A 20,378-nucleotide genomic window follows, 5' to 3' on the forward strand; every position below is an offset into this window, starting at 1 on the left:
AACACCCTCTTCCAACATCCATGTGTACATACATGAAACAATCAAGCCCAGAGGTGGTGGCTCACGCCTTTAATCCCAGCATTCAGGAGGCAGAGGCAGGAGGATCTCTTCGAGTTCAAGGTCAGCCTGGTCTACAGAGTGAGCGCCAGGACAGCCAGGGCTGTTACACAAAGAAACTGCCACCAAAAACAAAAGTTATATTTAAAGCAGGAACCAGGGCCTAAGGTCAGCAAGGTGGTCATTTCCTCCTTCCAGAACCCACAGGAAGGAGAAAACTAGCCCCTAGTACACGCGCTGCATGCACATGCATGCGCGCACGCACACACACACACACACACACACACACACACACACACACACACACACACACACACACACACACACGGAGAGAGAAAAAAACACAATAAAAACCAGAACACCAGAACTGTAAAACACCAAATCTATATTTACATCCACATATAATAACATAACTTTAAGCTGAAATATATCATAAATAAAGCATGTCTACAGTCTGACAACTTAAGTATCAACAATTAAAATAAATCAAACTGGAATGAAATAAATACATTAACAAAAATCCAACAAATTGTACCTCTATCACATGTACTGTTGCCTCAAAGGGAAGACACACAAAGCCAGTAGTATCCCAAGAGTTAATACTGATGACAAGAACACACTGTGAAGTACAAAGGGCTGTTTAAAAGCAAAAAAAAAAAAAAAAAAAAAAAACTGGAATTTTTATGCATTCAGAAAATGTAACTAGAGAAATCCGAAAGCCCCCAAAATTTCAGCATTACACCATTGACTTGTTTTCTAATAGATTTGGTGATTTTTTTTAATACAGGTGTCATTTTGCCCCCTATTGTATATAACCTCCCCCTCAAAATTTACATTTATCATCTCTGCGAGCTTCCTGTATACTCGCTGGATTTAGGCAAAGATTGAGTCAATCATCTTGCAAATGTGTTAATCTTCAAAAATAGGCTATAAAAGTGCAGAACCTAAGAAAACAGTCTAGATTATGTACACATGGCTCCGCTTGTGGACGGGAACAGGCCCTAGTGTACACGGTTCCTGATACAAACGCACTGTCTGCAAAAGCAGACACATCTCAACCCAGCTCTCCCTTCAACACAGGAGGTACAGTCTCCCTAGGGACCTCACACAGGTCTCCCGAGGACCCCATGTCACACAATCAAAGTAGGGAGCAGTCGGGTTCTTTGAGCTCTTCACCCTTTTGTCCTACCAAGAGGGGTAGGGCAAGAAAAACGAGCAGTGCAAACTTTTGAAACAGTTTCTTAATAAAAGATTTTGGGTTCGCTAAACCCATGAACTGTTGAATAAACTCAAGGCATCAAAGGAACTCAAGTTTAAAATGCTGAGTGAGCCAGCTGGTGGCTGTCACCCTCAATCCCAAGCTGCCTGTGCGCTGAGGAAATCACCCTGGCTGTGACAGGCACCGGGAGACAAGGGTACAGCAGCTTTCTCTCCCTCCCAGGAGGCTCAGCCAGCAGCTCCTCACCAGACTCAAGGTGTCTCCACCTCATACCAAGACTCCAGACACAAACTAAAAAACTTCCTCAAACCTTTCACTCCCTTTAAAATTGCTTCCCAGCATGCGATTCACACAAGGAAATTTGGCGTATTTATCTAGACTTAACTCAGACAACTCTCCAAGAAACTGATCTTACAACAGACATCAACAACTGAGATAGCTCCCATGAAGCCTGGCTGGTCCACTCAACATCTGCCCCTCTAGGACGGTGGCTTCTCTGTAGGCTCACTAGCTAGAAGCACCACAGGCCACCCCGAGGCAGGATGCTGGGGCTCCAGGACAACCTGCAGACACAGGAAGACATCTATCTATCTACCCTCCTCGGCGACTCGCTGACAACAGCTGACTAAAAGGTGCCAGGTTCAGTGCTGCTGACCTCAAGATGCACAGCACACCTTCAGAGTGTCAACACTTCCATCAACAATTTTGTTAAGACAAACAATAGATTGTAGAGGACTCAACATAACACAGAGCAAAGAGAATTTGCTTTAAAACATGTTTTAAATGAAAGAGCATAAAGGAGCAGAAACTGCTCAAAACATTGAGCTCCACGAGGGAAAGAAATACACACAGTATGTACTTAGGCAAGTTTACAACATAGGTATTTACAATGACCTGAGGTGCGAGCATAACGTCGGTCCCCTCCCCTCCCCATCCCACCCCAGTGACTTCTTTTCAGCAGCGCTCAAGTATGCAAAAATGTATTTGGTCAACTCTTTAAAAAAATATTTAGGGACAAAGTAGATTGCAGTCCCCATTTGTGTACAGCCCAACTGCTCCCACTAGTTTTTATTGCTATTTGGTACAAAAGTTAACAGAACTTTAGAGGATGTAGTGTTCCTTCTCTGCTCTTGGAGTCTATGTACAATACAGTCACAGCTTCTTCAGTAGCTATCACCACGCGCTCGCACAAGATGAACCAAAGTGTGATTCCGTGGGAAGTGTGTACTTGCATCTGGCGAGACCTAAGGGGGAAAGGGTTCAAAGTGATTAGGAAAAAAAAAAAGCACACTGATGAAGGAAGGCTCGTAAGGAGTAGGCAGGAGAAATGGTTCTACAGTTCCCAGCACCACACTGGGCAGCTCACAACTGCCTACAGTTCCAGCTCCAAAGGCTCAGATACCCTCTTTTGGACATCAAGTCCTGCACTCACATGGCTGGCTGGCAGGCAGGCAGGCAAGCGCGTACGCATGCACACACACACACACAATTTTAAAGCATACAGTCAACTAGGGGAACCTAGAAGTGCAGAGGATTACACTTCTGCACCAATTTCACCACCTACACAGCTAGAGACTAAATTAGTGTTGATGGACTACTCAGGAGAATGAGAACTCATTACATTACATCTGGCAACCGCAACTGCCACAAACTCAGAAGGGTCACCAGGTGTGATGCTCACTTCTGTAATACCAGGACTGAACATGAAGAAAGCAGATCACCAAGTTCAAAGTCAGCCTAGGCTTTACAGCAAGACCCTGTTCCCTACCTGAAAAAGGAAAACCAAACTGGTGCTGAGCAAAGGCCCCATTCCCTGAAGCTGGATCATCCTCTCCTGCCTGAGTGCGGGTCCCATCACACACACACAGGACGCTTTCATGGGACTCACCCCAGAGACCATGGCCTCCGTCCAGGAGCCCCATCCAGCCATTTAACTGCAGTGCTCAGAGTCCCAAGCCTAAGAGGCATCCTGGCATGGCCGCTGCCCAGGCTGTGACATCTAAACGGACAGCCATGCAGTGCTGACAATGCCACCCTGCGTTCAGGAAGCTGGCACTCATACACAGCTGACTTGTTAAGCCCAAAGCCAAACCACAGTTCTGCTTGCCCCTGTCCTCAGTTCCCTTCCTGGAACAGAGAAGGACTTCTGAATGCTCTGAATCAGCTCTCAACCAAGAAGGCACACACAGCTTTAGTTCTGTGTAAAGCCAAGACAAGGCCAGGCAGAGGAGTGACTCTGGGAAGCTACTCAAGTCAAGCCTGTCTCAAGCTGGCTTGGAATATGTGGCTCTCAGCCTCAGGGCAGAACCCCGGTCTATTTTCAGCAGACCTATGGTGACCCTTGGTCACTGGGTTACACACGGTTTTGCTGTTGTAGTAAGAGGGCAGCTGCTGGGGAGGTTGACCTAACGGCCTGGCTGCAGTGAGAATTACTGCACTGGAGTAATCCTCACTGCACGGTAAGGACTCACTACACTCCAGGGGCTACTGTGACTATTTCATTACTGCCTGCCACAGTCCCTGAGTGCCATAACTGTAAAGACAGGCCAGTTAGATGGTTCATCTGGTGCAGACACCTGCTGCCACACCCCGAGGAAGGAAAAAGGGGACTCCCTAAAGATACTTTGCACATACTCCCACAGCACACAAATCAATCAACAATTTTAAAAATATCAATAAATTTAAAAATAACGCTCACCTTTTCCCCAAACTCAGAAATCAAGTTTTTTTGTCATTTGGTCGATAATGTGTATTTCCCACACAGTTCTCATAGCTTCTCTTCTGCAGCATGCTGTTGGATAGGTGCTGATAGGACACCGGCCTCTTTCCTAATCGAAGAGAAAGGAAGAGGTCAGAGTCCAGCACAGCAACGCTACACTCAGTCTAGGGGGAGCAGGCGTCCACAGCTGTAGTTTTACAACACTCACCAGAGACTAACAAAGGACAACAGTGCTGCACACTTTTAATCCTAGAGGCTGAGGTGGAGACAGGCAGATACCTGTTGAGCCAACCTAGGTTACAAAGCGAGTCCAAGGCCAACCAGGGTTAGACAATCAGACCTTCTCTTAAAAAGAAGCATGCCAGGTCTGGGACACTTGCCCTTAATCCCAGCACTAAGAGGCAGAGCAAGAGAGATGTCCAGAAGACTGAGGCCAGCCTGGTCTACAGAGTGAGTTACAAGACAGCCTGGATAAATAAGTAACAGGCAAGCAGACATGCACACTCACTTAAACTGAGCACAGTAAGATGGCTCAGTCAGTTAGGGCACTTGCTACATAAGACTGGAGACCTGAGCGTGGAGGAAGAGACCCAACCCCAGTGTCTATACACACACATTACACACACAATAAACAAATAACACACTTAAGCCTACAGATATTATAAACCAGACCTCTGCAGAACAAACAGGAAAGGGTTAAAAACATGTACAAAGACCATGGAATACTGGACACTAGATCCACTTCAGGGGAGGGATACTGAAGCTCAGTTGGTGGAGTGTTTGCCAAAATCGCGCAACAGGCCCTGGGTCCGATAGCCCACACCCACAAGAAGCACACACTACTTCATCACAACTTTAATACAGTCCACTGAAGCCAATGGAAGCACTTGCTTTTGCTCCAGGAGGAAGTGCCCGGAACACAGGACACCAAGAGTCGTTCTCAGGGTTTTACTATACAAGTCGTTTACAGTTTTGCAAAACAAAAACAAAAGCCCTATCTCTTCCAGCACTCTGCCTCCTGAACCCACTCCAACCCTAAATAAAGGTTTGACTGTGATAGCTATGGAGTAGCCCAAACCCACAATACTACGATTTACACAGGCCTGAAACAGACAGACCCGTGGTCTACCTTCTTCCAAGCACTGGAAAGCCCCGGAAGCTCCATGAAACACCAGAAAACATTTCCCTACGATACCACTACATACAAGACAAACACATCAGGAACAGGCCCAACAACAGACAAGCAGGGTACCAGTGTCACACACTCTCTTTAACACAGAACAGAGAAGAATCCCAAATCACACCACAGGACTCAAGTGCTGCTACAACCCGTGGACAGAAGAGGGTTGTAACAAAGGGCCTAAGCAGGCTCTCAGGGGCACTCATGTTTTGGTTTTTCTTGGGAACAGTCTATATAACCCAGGCTAATCTCAAATGCCTCAGCCACCCATTGATGGGATGACAGACACACACCACCATGCCCAGCTGGTACCTGGACTTCAACACCAGAAAAGGAACACTTTTTAGCTTGCTATTATTTCTGTTTTATTCTACATATTTTCTTAAGAGAACTCAAGGCAATCAACAAGCAAAGTTAAGCTCTAGAGGCCTATAACACATTGCAGCATACCACATATGGGAGAATGTTTGCTTGCACCCGAGACCCCAGGGTTCCTATGGGATGTGTGCCTGTGGTCATACCTTCAAGGGCTGGGCTGGCTCCTGCGTGTCCCACAGGTCCACAGGTATACAGAGGTCCAGAGGTGCTACAGGGCTTCTGCACAGTCAACACACTGGGCGACTCCACCTCCCCAGGGCTCAGGAAACGGGCTTTGGGGAGCAGCACAGGCGATGGACGCACATACTCTGATGGTAATAGCGAGGTGATACTCCTGGCCACATGGTACTTGGGGAGCTCAAAGCCCCTTCTGCCGTTGGGCCCAGGATGTTCTGTGTCCAGGGCCACCACACTGGATTTGAGTCTTTTTGGATGTGGCTCACTGACCTCTGCTACGGCACTGCCAGCATTCCGATGGCAGTAGTAGTCTCTTCCTTGTGACACCCATGGGCCATCCACCTTCACAGAGTACTCGATGGAGCCGTTGCCATTACTACTGCCGAGGGGAGACTGAGATGGGGCAGCTGGCAGGGCCTTGGGCTTCAGCTCGGGTCTCTTCACCTTCTCTGTAGCAGCAGAGACGCCGCCACCTTTGGGAAACAGCTCTGACTGCTGCTGCCTGGCGGCCCCAGGACTTCCAGCACTAGGCTGTGACCTGTGTGACTTCAGGTTACTTGGGGCTAAAGTGCTGTTGTCTGGCCCTGATGTCTGGGGAGCTTTGTTCGGCCCCGAGGAGCCCTGTCGGACCTTCTCCGGGTGCAGGGACTTGGCCTGTGATGAGAAGGCAGGCTTGACCTTCGACTTGTGCAGGCTGGACAAGGGAGGCACATCTTTGCCCAGCAAGGCAGGAGGACAGCCTGTCCTCCGGTTCCTCATCACAGACTTGCTGCTGCAGTTCTTGTGGGTGTCAGGGTTGTACCTATGCTCCAGTCTCTGGTGCATCAACAGAACTTCTGGATAGTAGGTCTTAAAGGTACAGAAGGGGCAGGAGATGCTGGGAATGAGACACTTATTCAGGGTGATGGCAGGAGAGGCGTGGAGTGGCCCAAGGGATAGATTCAAAGGACTGTCCTGGCAGTCAGCTTCCCACTCCATCTTCTCCCTATGGCCGGCTTCCCGTGCCAGGGGTCCGACCCCCTCTAGCTTGCAAGCAGGGCTGCTGGCCTGAGGGTCACCTGCTGCTCTCTTCTTTGTCGTGTCCAGATAGGCAGGGGCAGGGCTCTTTCGCACTTTCTCGCCATCACTGGCTGCATGTTTATGGAAATCCTGAGTATCCTTGTGTGCTGGTGAGAGGACAGTGCTGCTCAGAACACTCTGGAAGACAGAAGGCGTCTCCTTCAGCTGCTTGGCAGGTGGGCTGCCCTTACCATCTTTGGCACCATCAAGAAAGCGCTTTAAATTTTTGGTCTGCGCGCTGTCGGCAGTTAGCAGTACTTCCTGGGGCTCCTGGCTCCGGCCTTCGCTTTTGGCCTCCGTGGCAGCATCCACCAGCTGCTTGTCCTTGTGATGTCTCTCCAGGTGGTACCTCAGAGACGTCTTCTGGGCTGCGGCATACTCACAGAATTCACATTTGTATGGTTTTTCACCTAGAACGAGATATGCCAGTGTTACCGTGACGTTTAGGAAAGACACCAAGAAACTCTGCAAGCTAGCCAAGCTGTGACACAAACCATGGGTTGTTCCCTACCTACCAATCTGCATATCTAGGATAGCTCACCACCCCAGTGTGCTGCACTAACTTAGCCCTGTCTCTCCCAGAAGCTCGCTGCACGCTTCAGCTGGCCTGGTCTTCACTGCTGCCCTGTGGCAGAGTCTGCACATTTCCCAGCTAAGGATATGGGAGCTTGGGGATTGTTTATCAGTGCTCCCAAGCCACGAGGCAGGCTCGCAACTTCCTAACCCACACTACTGCCTACATCCAAACCCTCCCTTCATTCCAAAGTCATAAAGTGGTTCTCAAAGAATGTGACATTAAAAATATTACAGGTTTGCCTTAAGATGAGAGCCAGAATATGGCAGTGTAAACCAGCCTCCAACAGGGCCGAGTTCAGGCCGCTGTGATGTTAGAGGACACAGCAGACTTAAGGCATCTGAACCACAGAGCACCACATAACGGTTTCAGCTAACACATGCTTTTAACAATCAAGCTCTCAGCCGGGCGGTGGTGGCGCATGCCTTTAATCCCAGCACTGGGGAGGCAGAGGCAGGCGGATCTCTGTGAGTTCGAGACCAGCCTGGTCTACTGAGTGAGTTCCAGGACAAGCTCTAGAACAATACAGAGAAACCCTGCCTAGAAAAACCATTAAAAAAAAAAAAGAATCAAGCTCTTGGGGCTGGAGAGATGGCACAGAGGTTAAGAGCACGGACTGCTCTTCTAGAGGTCCTGAGTTCCATTCCCAGCAACCACATGGTGACTCAACCATCTGTAATGAGACCTGGTGCCCTCTTCTGGCCTGTGGACATATATGCAGATAGAATACTGTATATATAATAAATTAATAAATGAACCTTAAAAAAAAGAAAGGAAGAAAAAGAACCAAGATCTTTACCTGTATGCGTTCTGAGATGAATATTGAGGTAATAGTTTGAACGGAAAAACTTGCCACAGTAACTACACTCTCTCGACGACGTGAGGGGCTTTGCTTTTCCTCCATCATCATTTTTATCTTAAAGCAGAAACAAAAACATCTGTGTAAGTCAGACGAAGCACATGATTCAGGACTCCAGTATTCTTGACACAAAACATTTGGAGAAATAATTTATTTTAGTTCTGGGCAGAAGTTTCAAAGGCTAAAGGTAACATACCGAATGCCATAAGGCAGTGTTTCATGCCTCACACTGTGTAGTTTTGTTTTGTTGTTTTGGAGACAAGGTCTCAGTGTGTAGCCCTGACTAGCTCTGGACTCAGAAACCCACCTGTCGGCCTCCCTATGGCAGGGATTTAAGATGTGTGCTCAGCACTATACTCTGTTCTTCTGTGTTCAGAGAACAGCCTTAGTGCCCTGGCATACTCAGGATCTGCACCTTAAGTCACCGCAGTGATATTTGAAAGACAGAACCTGACATATAATGAACCCGGCTCATACTTGGGTGGATGTGCCCACTAGCCAGAGAAACCACCTTACTCAGAACCAGCAATTTTATTTGGAGGGAATAAGATCACTGGCAGAAAACAGCTTGAGATTAAGGAAGTTACCACTAGGGGGCAGTAAGCCCAAAATAACTTCAACAGTAACCCTGGCTTGGCTTTTTGGGCAAGTACCTAGGAAAGTTGATCAAAATTTAGCCAAGTTTGGGAAGGTGGAGTTCAGTTTCCAGGCAATCTCATTGGCAAAATAAACCCAGTAATCAGAATATGCTGGAAAAGCAAGGCTGAAGTGCCTGATGCGCAGGACCACCGGAGACAGGGGCCACCTAAAGCGGGCTAGGGCTTCAGTCTCACCAGCCCTCCAACTTAAGTGATAAGACCCCCCCACCCCAGTGAATTCCATCCCTTCCAGCAAGTAGGTTTAAATGACCCAGCTCAGCCACCGCTTGCAATCTAGCCATCAGAGCCATGATGCTGGTGTGGTCCATCACAAGGCACAGGTCCCACCTGGGCTCAAGGAGGACAGTTAAACTAGTCATTCTGCCTTGTGAAACTGACCCCAATCGCAGGCCCCTTCTCCCTGCTCTGCCACACACTGCCTTCTTACCAAATGCAAAAGCAGGTGACCCATGCACACCCGGGTGAGAGCAGGTGTGATGCGTGGGCCTGTGCCATCTTCATTTATATGGAATCCTACTAGAAAGGGGATCCAAAAGACAATTCCTAAAATGCTACCAGAGGTTTTGAAAATTCATCAAACTCTTTGAACTTCTTGAAAGTAAGCCTAAAGCAGACTGGCTGGCGGCACAGTGGATGAAGGATGTCCTTACAGTCAGTCTCACCGCATTTACAGCTAGGCTCACAGCTTACCCTGCCTCCAGCTGTGTCAGGGTGTATAGACTTTATTAAATCACATGCAAAAGGCTGGGAAACATCTCTTACACACAACACAGACTGTGGCCTCTCAACATCTGGACCTGCCTTCTAACCTGGATCTTGACTGAACTATGCTGTTGTACAGAGTTGCAAACTTGTACAACTAATGTTGAACTCGTCCTAGGGAGGAGTACCAGAGTTGGATAAACTGATTTTGCAAACAGGGAAACGGCAAAGGGTGGGCAATGTGTAATGGTCACTAGGAACCACAGCCAGATCCTGGCACTCCCACTTGTGGCAAGTCAGGCCAGGGAGCCTTCCTCAGGACCCCAGCAAGTTTCCTACCAACTCCAATGGCTGGAAGATTCCTTTCTCTGAGAGCTCAAGGGCATTTCCAGTGCTGACACTGCAGGACTGCAAAGGCACAGAGGCCACCCATGAGGTTGCTCCTATGTCACAGACACCATGTGTCCTGTAGGTTTCTACAGACTGAGGAGTGGGACTATGCTAACCTCTAGGTTTCCACTGACCCTGGAAACTCAACTGGCGGGACATCTGTCAGGAAAGCAAAGGTCCTCGGGTCAATTGCTGACCAGAAAAAAAAAAAAAAAAAAAAAAAAAAAGGCTACTGGTTCCAATGCAGTGGCTGACAAGTCTGACATAACTGTCAATACTCACCCTGGTCTCACACAGACTTCCAAACACATCTTCAAGTATCATCATTAACCTGTGATTATGTCCCACACATCAGGAGTTTAACTACTTTGAGTAGCAGAGCCCCACATTCAGAGAATGGTTCAGGTGTGGGTGGACTCCTTCACTCCATCCAGGCTCACACCCAATCATGAGAACCTAGGCAACAGCTTGTTTTCTATAAACACTATTAGAAGACTAAATTCATGAAGCAGGCCTGAAGTGGACCCGCAAGCCTGGATTTCACCTACAGAAGCTCACTCATCAACACTGACCTCATGAACACCAAGGTCATCAGAGTGCAGCCGGGGGTTCCCACACAGCAGGACCAGCCGACTGGCTAGGAAGCCCACCCCGCTTCTTCTGGGACCACTGGAAACCCATGTGAACAGACGGAAACACACGGCCTTGACAGGCCTGGTCTTACAATGTAAGAACAGAACTGCCTGACAACTGACACAAAGTCCTGGGTCTCAGTTCCAGAGCGCGAGTACCCTGCACCAGGTCACCGTCAGGCTCATTCCAGGGCCTCAGAAGGCCAGCAGCACTCCTGGTGCACTAGCTATAAAAACCTGAGTCCTTTGGGAGCCAAATGTACAGAGCCCTTTCAGAACAAGATAGGATTGGCACAGGCTTTTTAACTCCACCCCATTAATACAGAAACAAAAGAAGGGCTGAGATGCTGACTCCATGGAATGACACCACATGCTCCCTGCCAGCCCCGCCTGGGAAGCAGTAGAGGACTTACCCAAATGGAGCCCTTCAGTGACGCCATCCTCAGACCCGTCTTCAGAGCCCCCTTCTCGGTCCACGGCCCCACCTTCTTCCAGAGGGGCAGCAAGGTCTGGGGAGCAAGTCCCAGGCTGTCGTCCGTCCACAGACATGGTAGGAGATGGGGCATCGGCCCTCCTGTCCTTCCTGTGCACCCTGGAGTGCAGAACAAGCTGGTGGTAGGTCCTGAAGGCTTTACTGCACTCAGAGCAGTGTGTGGGCTTCTCCTTGCTGCTGGGCACCTTGGGATCACCATCCCCAGAAGGCACTTCACTGTTGGCATGTCTAGGCTTCTCTTTGTCTTGGGAGAGACCTGGACAACTGCTTCTATTTGTTTTGGACTTTCCAGAACCTTCCGACTTGCTCCCAATCCAAATTTCTCCAAGTTCCTCTTTCTCTGAACACGAATCGTCATTGTCCGTGCTCCCTTCCTGGCCTGACTCCTTCACCTCTTCTTGGGCAATGGCCACTTTCCCTTTGGTGGCCAGCTGCCATGCCTGGTAGGTGGTGAATGGGTCAAGCTGAGGTATACAGGTGGTGGGCTTCACTGGAGTCTCCGGGTGGGATCTGGGTCTCAAGTTCAAAAACTGCAGCAGCTCTTCCCTTGGGGGCGTGGGTCCCTCCTGCTGGACATCAGGGGCTGTGCTAGGGGCACTGGAGGCAGTTTCTTTGGCATGAACCTTACTGTGCTCAATGAGGCTCTGCTTATTTGGGAAGAGGAAGCCGCAAACCATGCAGATCTTGTAGGGAGAGGAGATGCTCCCAGCTACATGTGCCTGGACTACTTCATTGATAGTCATAGGACTCTCAAGGCTCTGCTGCAACTTGCTCCTGGTGCCAGACTTGCCATTGTGTGTCCGCATGTGGTTCTTCAGGAACCATGGCTCCTTGAACCGTCTCCCGCACATGCTGCACCCGTATGTGAAGGAGTCCTTGTGTTTCTTCATGTGGCTCTCAACGTCAAAAGCCCCTGGGAACGTCTGCCCACACACATCGCAGCTCAGCTCCTCGTTCTCTTTGCAGTTCTTCTCCTTGGACGCTTCTGCTGGCACCTGGCCTTTATCAAGAGGACTCAGATACTCAGCCTCCACCCGCAGGACGGCCGGCTCGCAGAGGGTGGGTCGGTGCTGCAGGAGCACGTGCTGACTGAGGTCCTCTGCATGAGAGAAGGCCTGGCTGCAGAACATGCAGTCCAGGGGCATGTGCCCTTCAGCTGGGGTCATGCTCCTCTCCGGAGCAGCTCGGAAGGGGACTGAGGCTGGCCCTTTGATGGACACAGCATCATCCACCTCCATCTGGGTACCCAGAGAGCTACCAATGACTTCCGGCCCATCCATGTACATGAGGAGGGATTGAGTTGGCATGTTGCCTGCCCCTTCAGGTCTACTGGAGAATCTCTGGGAGTTAGAATAAGGCCACTTGTGAGACGTCACACAAACCTTGAGGAACCTGGGCTTGTAACTAAAGTTCAGAGGGGAGTGTACTCCAGACTCTGGGGAAAGCTCAGTGATGGAGATGATGGGTCTTTGCACAAACACAGTATCCCAGCTGCCCAGTGCTGTGATTCAGATGTGAGTCAGCACCAGGGCACTAGTTCCGTCTGTCTTCATTGGCTGAGTGGCTCATTTGAGCAAGACGCGGATCCCGGCAATGTGAAGACAAGGGACTTCCAAAGTCTAGAAGGAAAAACAAGGCTCAGTGAGGAAGGCTCAAAAAGACAAAAAAGAGGAATGGCTGATGAGTCACATGGTCTTCTCCACAAAAAGGGACCAGACTCAATCGCCTCACCTTTAACTAATCCACAATGCGTCCTGCTAAACATGTTTGCTAATTAAATCATTAGCATATTTCCCAGCCGATACACTTACTGAGTGAGTAGAATTTCAACCAGGAAGGAGAGGTTAAGCCAGAGCTCTGCTCACAGAAATATAAAAGCCAAGTTTAAACAGGGAACAGCTATGACAGGCCAGCCAGACTGAGCTACATGGCGAGTTCAAAGTAAGCCTTATCAACATAAAAAGACAGTCTCAAAAATAAATATAACAAGGTCAAGTTTTAGAATTGTTACAATTCTGCTATGTCTCAACTGTCACCAAGATACACACAGACTATAAAAGTTACAAAAGGCCAGCATGGTGGCAAACACCTTTAATTCCAGTGCCAGGAGGAGAGGCAGGTAGATCTGAGAATCTGAAGCCAGCCTAGCCTATATAGCAAATTCCTGAACAGCCAGACCTACATAGGCAGACCCTGTCTCTTAGTAAGTTATGAAAATGAGCTTCCTCAACTAATACCCTAAAGCCAGACTCAAAAAAAAAAGTTACAGATAGAAGTCTAAGTGTCGCAGTCACAGAGAGGCCTATACCCTCAGTGAACAGCACAGGGGCCTTTCCTCAGGCCCCCACTCAGACACACCTCAGAATCGCATTCACCTTGGCCCAAGACTGTTGCGTGCAATTGGGGCCCTGGGTGCTGCCAGGTAGGGTAAGGGCTTCAGAAGCCACTCACTGTGCAAGCACCCCCATTCTCACAGGCCTCCAAGACCTGGCTCCACATGACCCACTCTTCCATCAGAAAGCACACTTCCCACTCTGTACCCCACCTTCCACTTGGGCACTGGTCTGGAAGTGGGGACCTGACTTAGCACTCTGTGGGATCTGCTTCAGAGGCTGGTTTCCCACTCTTGAAGAATTAACTCTTGAAAGTCAGACCTTCGTGGCACACAGAGGGCTTGCTTTTGCATAGTCCTGCCTCCTCTCCGAATAAGCTGGTTAGTTCCGCCCAAAGGGCACAGCGCAAGGCACCTGCCACAGGGCTGTCCTCCTCCCTCCTGGGTCCCATCCCACTGCATGCTCATGAAGCCGGCTCTTCCCCTTCTTCCCATTACACAGTTGTGAGCTCCAGGGCACAACTATCTTCTTCGTTTCTGCCTTTATTGTGATCACAATGGAGGACAAATACCTGGAGTGGTTACCACACTGTGACGTAACAGAGACCTGAGTTCTAGCCCAAGTTAGGACCTTCAAGGTGTCATGCCAAACCAACTCAACCCAGGCACTTTCCTGTGGTTAAAACTACAGCAAGGTTGACAAGCACCAAACCTGTCTATGGCTAAGGACAGATCCACACAACCAAAGCCCTGGCAGCAATCTCAGTGCGGGCGGGCCCCATTTTAGATTTCTACACATTCATTAACCTCACACCCAGGGCCGGGTGGTGTGCTCACTGGAGAACCAGGCTCCTACTCTAGGAATGAATGTGGGGTCTCACCTTGCTGCCCCCTCCTGTAATTTGAGAGCAGTCACTTAGTTACTAGACATCCTCTCCTCTCTGAAGCTCTCAGATAACTATTTAAGAATGGCAAAGAAGCAATAGTTAGACCAAAAAGTGAGTTCCAGGCCAACCTGGGCTATAGAGGAAACCCTACCTCAAAAAAGCTAAGAGCAAACTTGCTTGGGGGGGGCACAGTAGGGGAGGGTACCGCTGCTCTGTACTACCTAAGCTTTTGGAAGAACCCCACCTCTCTACAAGTTACCCTACCCGCCACCAATCTGGGGGGCAGGGTAACTTACAGTCCCAGCAAGTGTCTGTCTGAGTACCCTCACTCACACAGCCTGCTTCCTGGATGGTGTATTCTGTTCAAATCTGCACGCTCCTTACATTTTGAGTAAAGTACTCCTGCTACTTTAGGGGGAAGAAAAAAATGGTTCCTATTTCATTTGTGAACTCCTTGGCTGCCTGAGGGGAAGAGGCTGCAGTTCCAGGTAAGGATGCTATAAAGATGGCCACCTGAGACATGCCCAGAAAGAGTAACAAGAGGTGGGCTGGTGGCCAGAGAGAAATGGGGCCTCCTCAGGCTGAGCAGTAGAGACACGAGGAAGAGCAAAGCTGGAAGCATTTCCTCCTCCTGAGAAGCTTCCAGAACAGATTCTGACAGTCACAACTATTCGCAACTGATGCAGCCCCAAGCAGCCTGAGTTACAGCATCTGAAGACTCAGGTGCAAGCCTGTCCCACAACTCCTGCTCACCACCACCCACAGTTCACCTGGGACACACTCTCGGGACTTCAGTTCAATATAAAACCATCCTACAAGGAAAAACAAATTTAAAAATAAGTTATCTTTCTCTACCATCATTTTAAGGATTATTTCCTAAAGTTTTAAAATATAAAAAAAGCATCCTAAGATCCTAAGGACAGAGTTGCTGGCCGGCTGGCTCACTGCTATTTCTCTGAGAATTGGCACTGAACTAAAAGACACTTATGACTTCATCAGGAAGCGGGGGCCAAAGCAACAGCCACTCCTTGGGCTATGGTCCCTGACATTCCTGATCTGATGCTAAATGAACCCAAGTGTTCACAGCTTTCTTCTTTAGAGTCAAAAGGCCACCACCCCATGCCCACTCTCTGCAATCAAGACTAAAACAGAATTTAAGGTGTACTTTTATTTCCAAGTATGTGTTCAGATGCCTGCAGAGGCAGGGTAGCAGTGGGGTGTCAGATCCCTTGGAGCTGGAGTTACAGGTGGTTGTGAGCCACCTGGGGTGGGTGCTGGGAATGGAACCAAGGTCCCCTGGAAGAGCAGCAAGTGCTGTTAACAAATTAATCATCGTTCCATCCCTGCAAGTTATTTGTTTTGGGTGGGTTTTGTCGTTTGAGACCGGGCCTCTCTACATAGCCCTGGCTGTCCTGGAATTCACTGTGTAGACTAGGCTTAGCCTCCAACTCAGAAACTGCCTCTGCCTCCCAAACACTGGAATTAAAGGCACGTGTCACGTTTATTTTCCCCCGCACTTATAAAGCTGACCAGCACAACAGCCATGCCCTGTGCTGAGGACACAGTGTGGTCAGTTGCAGAGCACTGGCCTGCCATGCCATGTATAGATCTGGGATCCCAACCCCAGCCCTGAAGAAGATGGCACCACCATCTGAGCTTGTTCCCTCCCATGGCCATCAAGATCTGACAGCAGGTGCTCACTCTTCCTCACTGAGAAGCCATAAGTCTGTTCAACTTTAAAGCAACAGTGTACTTAAGGTGTTAAAATCCATTTGTTCAACTACAATCTTTAAGGAACTCCAACAGGTTTAGTATCAGAACCTATCAAAACAGCTCTTTTACTGTAATTGCTACCTAATAAACAGTCCCTGTGCCTGAAGAAAGTTCAAGCAAACTCAGCTTTTCCAGAAGCTCCAGGCTTTCCTCCTGGTGTGCAGAAGGGAACAGGAATCCCAACATATTAAAGATTATTTCCTGACAGAGAACTGAAGGGAAGGGATATCACTGCAATTTAAGTTTGTTTGGTTGCCAGGAAAGCAAGTATTCTAACCACACCAACCTTGTTAAAAAGTACTTTGCAAAAATAAAAAAAAGTCTACTTAGAAACATTTTTAAATCTTCACTCCTGTAAAGGCAGCACTCACCTTCAGTCCCACACCCCAGGCGCCTCACCCAAAATGCCCTCACACTGAGAATACTTAGGCTTAATACATATTAAGATTACTCAGTTTTCAGTAAGAACCATATGGCTTTACTGCTCAAGTGTGTCGGATATTCTATAAGTCACTAACTAGACAATGATGTGTGACTACATCAACATGAACCCCTCCGCCCCAGTACCTGTTAAATTACCAATTACACGATGGTGAAAAGAAACTGTCAGGGGAACTGCCACTCGTGACAGCCGCTATACCTGGACTTGGAAACACCACTACACACACAAGTGCTCCCAGCCTTCAGGTATCAATCTGTGTGCTTCCCATGAGGATCAATCTGTCACATCCTCCACACATCCTTACAGCGTCCTACTAGACAATCAAAGACATTCAACTCACAGTACTGCACTCTGGTCAACTTATTTTTATCTTTAAAATTACAAAATGAGGGCAGGAGACATGGCTCAGTGGTTAAAGGAACTGGCTGGTTACTCTTCCAGAGAACCCAGGTTCAATCCCCTGCACCCACGGACAGCACACAACTGCAGTTACACGGAATACAACACCCCCTTCTGGCCTCTGAAGGCACACACAGTGCTCACAAGTACATGCAGGCCAAGCATCCACTAGTTTAGTTTGTGGGAGGGGGGTGTTTAAGGTTTACTTATTGAGTGTGTGTGTGTGTGTGTGTGAGTGTGTGTGTGTGAGTGTGTGTGTGTGTGTGTGTGTGTGTGTGTGTGTGTGTGAAACATCTACACGCAGTGCCCATAGTTTAGAAAAGGCTTAAGACCCCCTGGAACTGAAGTTATGAATCGCTGTGAGCACCACGTGGATGCTGGGAACCGAACCCAAGTCGTGAGCAAGAACAAAAGGGGCTCTTGACCAGTTGCTGACCCATCGCTCCAGCCCACTGCTTTTTTTCCTTAACCGTGTAGCAGGACTAACTTCTACATCAGTCTATAGCAACAAACAAAATCTACCACTTTTTTTAAAAACTGCATTTGTGCATGTATGTATGTATGTGGATGCATGCCACACCACATATGTGGGAATCAAAGGGCAGACAATTTCAGCCAGACAGTTCCAACATGTCTGTCATAACAATCAAAATGCTGGTTATCAGGCTTGGTGGCAAGGGGCCTTACCCATCTGAGCCATCCCCACAGCCCCTAAACCTGTAACTTTTGATCTTTCAGTGATCAAGCTAACTTTCCTAGCAGGTGAGGGAGAAAAAAAAAGAAAAAACACTTAGAAGTTCAGAGAAACAAAGATTTAAAGTGTAAAGTCTCAGTCTAAATTCAGCATCATAATCCAATCCATCACAGGCAAAACCCTGCAGCAAGGCAAGGTGAGAAGTTCCTCTACAAAACAATCGCATTTCCTGAAAGTCACTGAGAACACCCCACTCCCAACAGCAGGAGATCCGAGGGCTGACAGCAGGAGTTCCATCCTGGCCCTTCAGATGCTGCCTGATTCACCCCAACACAGTTCAGGTGTGCAGAGGGAGTCAGTTTTGCTTTCAGTATGGTCAATACCACGATACTGAGATCTGTAAAGCATTTCAAACACTGTGCAAGCCCGCAGAGCATTCTATGGGAGAAAGGACTGCTTTACTAATTTTCAATTAGGCAAGATGGACACCCTGCCTAAGGAGGGCAACCTTCCATCTGCTCTGAGATCTGACAGGACCAACTGCACAGAGCAAAGGGTTTCAGGAAACTACAGCAGCAAACCCACATTTACCTGAGCTCATCAGCTCCACATTCTACAATGACTCAGTGTCTGCACACGGCACATTCGTGTACACACAACACAATACAACATCAACAAATAGTATGCCTATTATGTGGCACCAGGAATTACACACTATGCTGGGTTTTTTTTTTCAGGTTAAATGGGCAGGGTCTAAATTAGACTCAATTTAACTAACAAGGTAAAACACAAGCTAAGGCAATGCCCTTAAAATCCAGGAATGTCCCCTTCCTATATAAAGTTGAATAAATACTAAACTTGTGGCCAGCTCTTTCATAGTTACCTGTCCACATCTCAAATTAAATAAAATCTTTCAATGAATAAGACCAATCGCTGTTGGAGAGATTTAAAGGTTAGAGTTTAAGTCAGCAGCTACTAAAACTGCCACCAAAACTGAATTTTGTCCCTTTGAAACATTCACTTACTAAGAGTGCCAAACAAACAGCTTCTTTTGATCTAACTAAAGATTTTACATTATCCTGCTCTGAGCCATCAGAAAAGTAAAGTAAAAAGCCATCTGGCCATTCAGCACTGTCTTAAACATGAAAGATACATCACCCATTAAAAAACCAGCCTTGGGGGTAGTGTTAAAAACAACAACAACAACAACACTGGTAAAGCTGAATAAAAGCCAGGGGCAACTCATCCCCCTGCTCACCTCAGCTCAGCTGTCTTTTCAGGGTTAGTATTGTATTTCCCAACTTTATCATAAAATTACCAAACTGGCCCCAAATTTCCAGTAACTCTGATGTTGCTAGCCTGGGCAGGAAGCAATGGCTCTTTAGAACAGTACAGCCAACAAGCGTCCACATGCAATGTAGTGCAACATAAAAGTGTAATCTGTGGTGGCAGCTGGCTAACAGGGGCTCCCCCTGTCCATTTGGATGCTAGACATGTCCAAGAACTGAACTCACTCAGGAGATGAAGACTTTTAGGAGAGAATGGTGGTATGTGCCCCCACCCCACCCCCACTCATACACACTTCCTTGAAGGCAAGATCTCTATCTGCCCTCGTGGTCTGAATTCAAAACCCTCTGGCCCACATACCATTGCAAATCCGTCTGGCTAACCGAGAACCTTAATCCAGATCACCTAACTGAAAGGCCAGCTTTTTACAACTTTTCTACGTGCCCCCACAACGAGGCCATTAAGTGATATTCCAGACTCCCCCAACACAACTCGGTGAAGACATCCTCCAAGTCTGTGTGTATTGATACACTTTCTTCCTCGTGCATTTAAATAGTTAACACCATTCCCCCTGAAAACCCTGGAGCTGAGGTGTGTGAACTGAGGCTCTCCATTGTCACAGCTCTAATTTACATGCTGGTAACTAAGCTCTTCCTGGTTCAGAACATTTAATAGGACTGGAATTCTTTAATTAAATTTTGGTAGCTGTCCTACACACATCTTCCAGGTTTCTATTTTTTAATAACCCTGGTGAATTAAAAACTATTCCATAGGCTCAGTTGTGATCGTTTGAGACGGCACATTCTGACACTAAAATGCCCAACAGTTTACCCAAACTGCCCTGTGCTGTTCCTTCTAATTCTGAAGCTGGGAAACCCACTTCTTGATAACTCAGCTTCAACTTCCCAAATTATTAATTACACACACTGCCACGGGATTAAACTGAAATAGGAAATCAGGAACCAGCCATCTAAAACAAATTATAGCCAGTGACCTCAAAAACCCACAATGGAGGCCCCGCAGCACATTAGATGGGACAATCTCAAATTGTTTTCTGAGCGACTGGAAATGCTGCTTCCCAAACGGTATTTTTAAGGCCCCAGTCATCAGTTTCCACCGCAATGGGGGAGCAGATCTTCTACAAAGCCCTGTTTTAAGGCAGGTCATTAAAACTACTCCAAAGTTCTTATCACCCAATATCAAGTTTAGAACAACTGGGAAACGTCATTTAATAAAGTGAAGAAGGAGCTCATCTTTTGGAACCCCAAGGCTCTAATCAGGCAGCTCAGAATTAAGTGGGCTCCTACGCTGAGGATGGCAGCCCTGCTGTGGTGAAACATGTTTCCTACTAAAGTGATGTGGAGGGAGAAAGGTGATTAGCACTTATCCACCAGGAGGATACAGACTGAGTCATCTAGGGCCATTGTATGCCTTAATTATTTCATCAGTTTTTAAGAGACTTGATT

The 20,378-nt window shown here is 47.9% G+C and overlaps 1 protein-coding gene across 5 annotated transcripts in view; it reads right to left on the reverse strand.

Moving 5' to 3' along the window:
* Positions 1–425: 425 nt before the first annotated feature.
* Znf217 (zinc finger protein 217) overlaps positions 426–20,378 on the reverse strand; it is a 34,186-nt gene continuing 14,233 nt past the window's right edge. For all 5 annotated transcript variants that reach the window (XM_040732836.1, XM_040732835.1, XM_040732834.1 and 2 more), the window contains exons 2-6: positions 11,019–12,717; positions 8,163–8,279; positions 5,697–7,199; positions 3,975–4,104; positions 426–2,520 (exon numbers count right to left, since the gene is read on the reverse strand). In XM_040732836.1, coding sequence (XP_040588770.1) covers positions 3,995–4,104; positions 5,697–7,199; positions 8,163–8,279; positions 11,019–12,405 — 3,117 coding nt within the window. In that variant the 5' untranslated portion in view covers positions 12,406–12,717 and the 3' untranslated portion in view covers positions 426–2,520; positions 3,975–3,994. The remainder of the gene's footprint in view (positions 2,521–3,974; positions 4,105–5,696; positions 7,200–8,162; positions 8,280–11,018; positions 12,718–20,378) is intronic.

This window comes from Mesocricetus auratus, unplaced genomic scaffold, assembly GCF_017639785.1.
Source record: "Mesocricetus auratus isolate SY011 unplaced genomic scaffold, BCM_Maur_2.0 Super-Scaffold_100028, whole genome shotgun sequence".
Lineage (NCBI taxonomy): Eukaryota > Metazoa > Chordata > Mammalia > Rodentia > Cricetidae > Mesocricetus > Mesocricetus auratus.